Source organism: Corvus brachyrhynchos, unplaced genomic scaffold (genome assembly GCF_000691975.1).
Source record: "Corvus brachyrhynchos isolate BGI_N302 unplaced genomic scaffold, ASM69197v1 scaffold106, whole genome shotgun sequence".
NCBI classification, from domain to species: Eukaryota; Metazoa; Chordata; class Aves; order Passeriformes; family Corvidae; genus Corvus; species Corvus brachyrhynchos.
Window position 1 is genome coordinate 4,310,137 of NW_008238834.1, and position 1,477 is coordinate 4,311,613.

The 1,477-nt window shown below is 41.6% G+C and overlaps 1 protein-coding gene across 1 annotated transcript in view; it reads left to right on the forward strand.

Annotated features, from left to right (window-relative positions):
- The first annotated feature begins 6 nt into the window (after window positions 1–6).
- The window catches only part of LOC103618424 (myosin regulatory light chain 2, smooth muscle minor isoform), a 5,693-nt gene continuing 4,222 nt past the window's right edge, over window positions 7–1,477 (forward strand). Inside the window, exons 1-3 of the mRNA XM_008636825.2 lie at window positions 7–23; window positions 286–484; window positions 670–831. Of these exons, the coding sequence (XP_008635047.1) occupies window positions 301–484; window positions 670–831 (346 nt within the window). The 5' untranslated portion in view covers window positions 7–23; window positions 286–300. The remainder of the gene's footprint in view (window positions 24–285; window positions 485–669; window positions 832–1,477) is intronic.

Genomic DNA, 1,477 nt, shown 5'->3' on the forward strand with positions numbered 1-1,477 from the left:
GGGTCCGCGCAGCCACCGCCGGCGTAAGAGACCTTTGAAAACTAAAATTTAAGTTAATTAACGTCTTATAATAATGACTTTTTTTTTTGGTTTATGAGTCTGTCTTTCATTTATCCATAGTCTCTTCTTCTCTTTTTCCCTTCTTGAAAATACTAGGGAACTACGTTATGATGAGAGGAAATGGGAGTGCGTTAGAGGCGCACTTTACCATTAAACCATAGTACTTTTTCCTTTAAGTCCTAACTCTGATCTTATTGCATTTACTGTATTTCCTTCTCTCTCTAGTGTCCAAAAATCAACATGTCTAGCAAAAAGGCAAAGACAAAGACCACCAAGAAGCGCCCTCAGCGCGCCACTTCCAATGTATTTGCCATGTTCGATCAGTCGCAGATCCAGGAATTCAAGGAGGCCTTCAACATGATCGACCAGAACAGGGACGGCTTCATTGACAAAGAGGACTTGCACGACATGCTCGCCTCCCTTGGTAATGTCCCTTTGCTCTTTATGCTTGCCAGGCGAATTTGTGGTGTAAAAATCAAAATGCTGAGTTTGGCATATGAGAGGTGTCTCAGTTTGTATTAATGCTCCTTTTGTATTAACACTCAGTTTGTACTGACATGACTTTTTCAATTGGAAAGCTAAGCCAAGTATGAATCCCTTTATTTGTAGGAAAGAATCCAACGGATGAATACCTGGATGCCATGATGAATGAGGCTCCAGGCCCCATCAACTTCACGATGTTCCTCACGATGTTTGGTGAGAAGTTAAATGGCACCGACCCGGAGGATGTAATCAGGAATGCTTTTGCCTGCTTTGATGAAGAAGCAACAGGTACATGGGTGCAACTCAGCTGCTTGGCAGGGATATGGCTGGGGTTTTATGTTGTTTATTTCGGTTTCTAAACAGTATGTTGATTTTTGCACCTTTATAAATTAAGTATGAGATGGTAATCCTAGATGGCATATTCTACTAAGTAATGAGAAATTGGCTTATTACAGGGTGAGAGTAAAACCTGTCTGGCTCTTCTGTGTCAGTACGGAGGACTAGTAGGACTGTTCTTCTGTGAGGCTTTGAAGAAGAGTGTTTTAACTGGGCAGTGTGTATGTTCCCCAAAATGTAAAACAAGATGTATTTGCTCTAAGATAAGGAATTCACATCAGTAGTGTGTGATTTTCTGTGGCATTGAAAAGGTAATGATCTGTTATACAATTGGGTTTGTCTCCCCTCTGCAGTAGGTCTGAGATGCATCTGAATAATTCTTCAGATGTTAATATTTCAAGACAGGCTGTCAAGATTCCATAAACTCTTTTGAACCCTTATCTGGCTGAGTGTTCTTTATGGCTCTGTGGACAAATGTTGTGCCCTCACCTGCAGCTCAGTTTGCTTTCAGATTGCAGGAAGGGCTGCAGCCTTAGTGGTCTAAAGGTAAAAACCGGGTGGGGTGTAGAAGACAGAAATGACAGATTGGACTGACTTG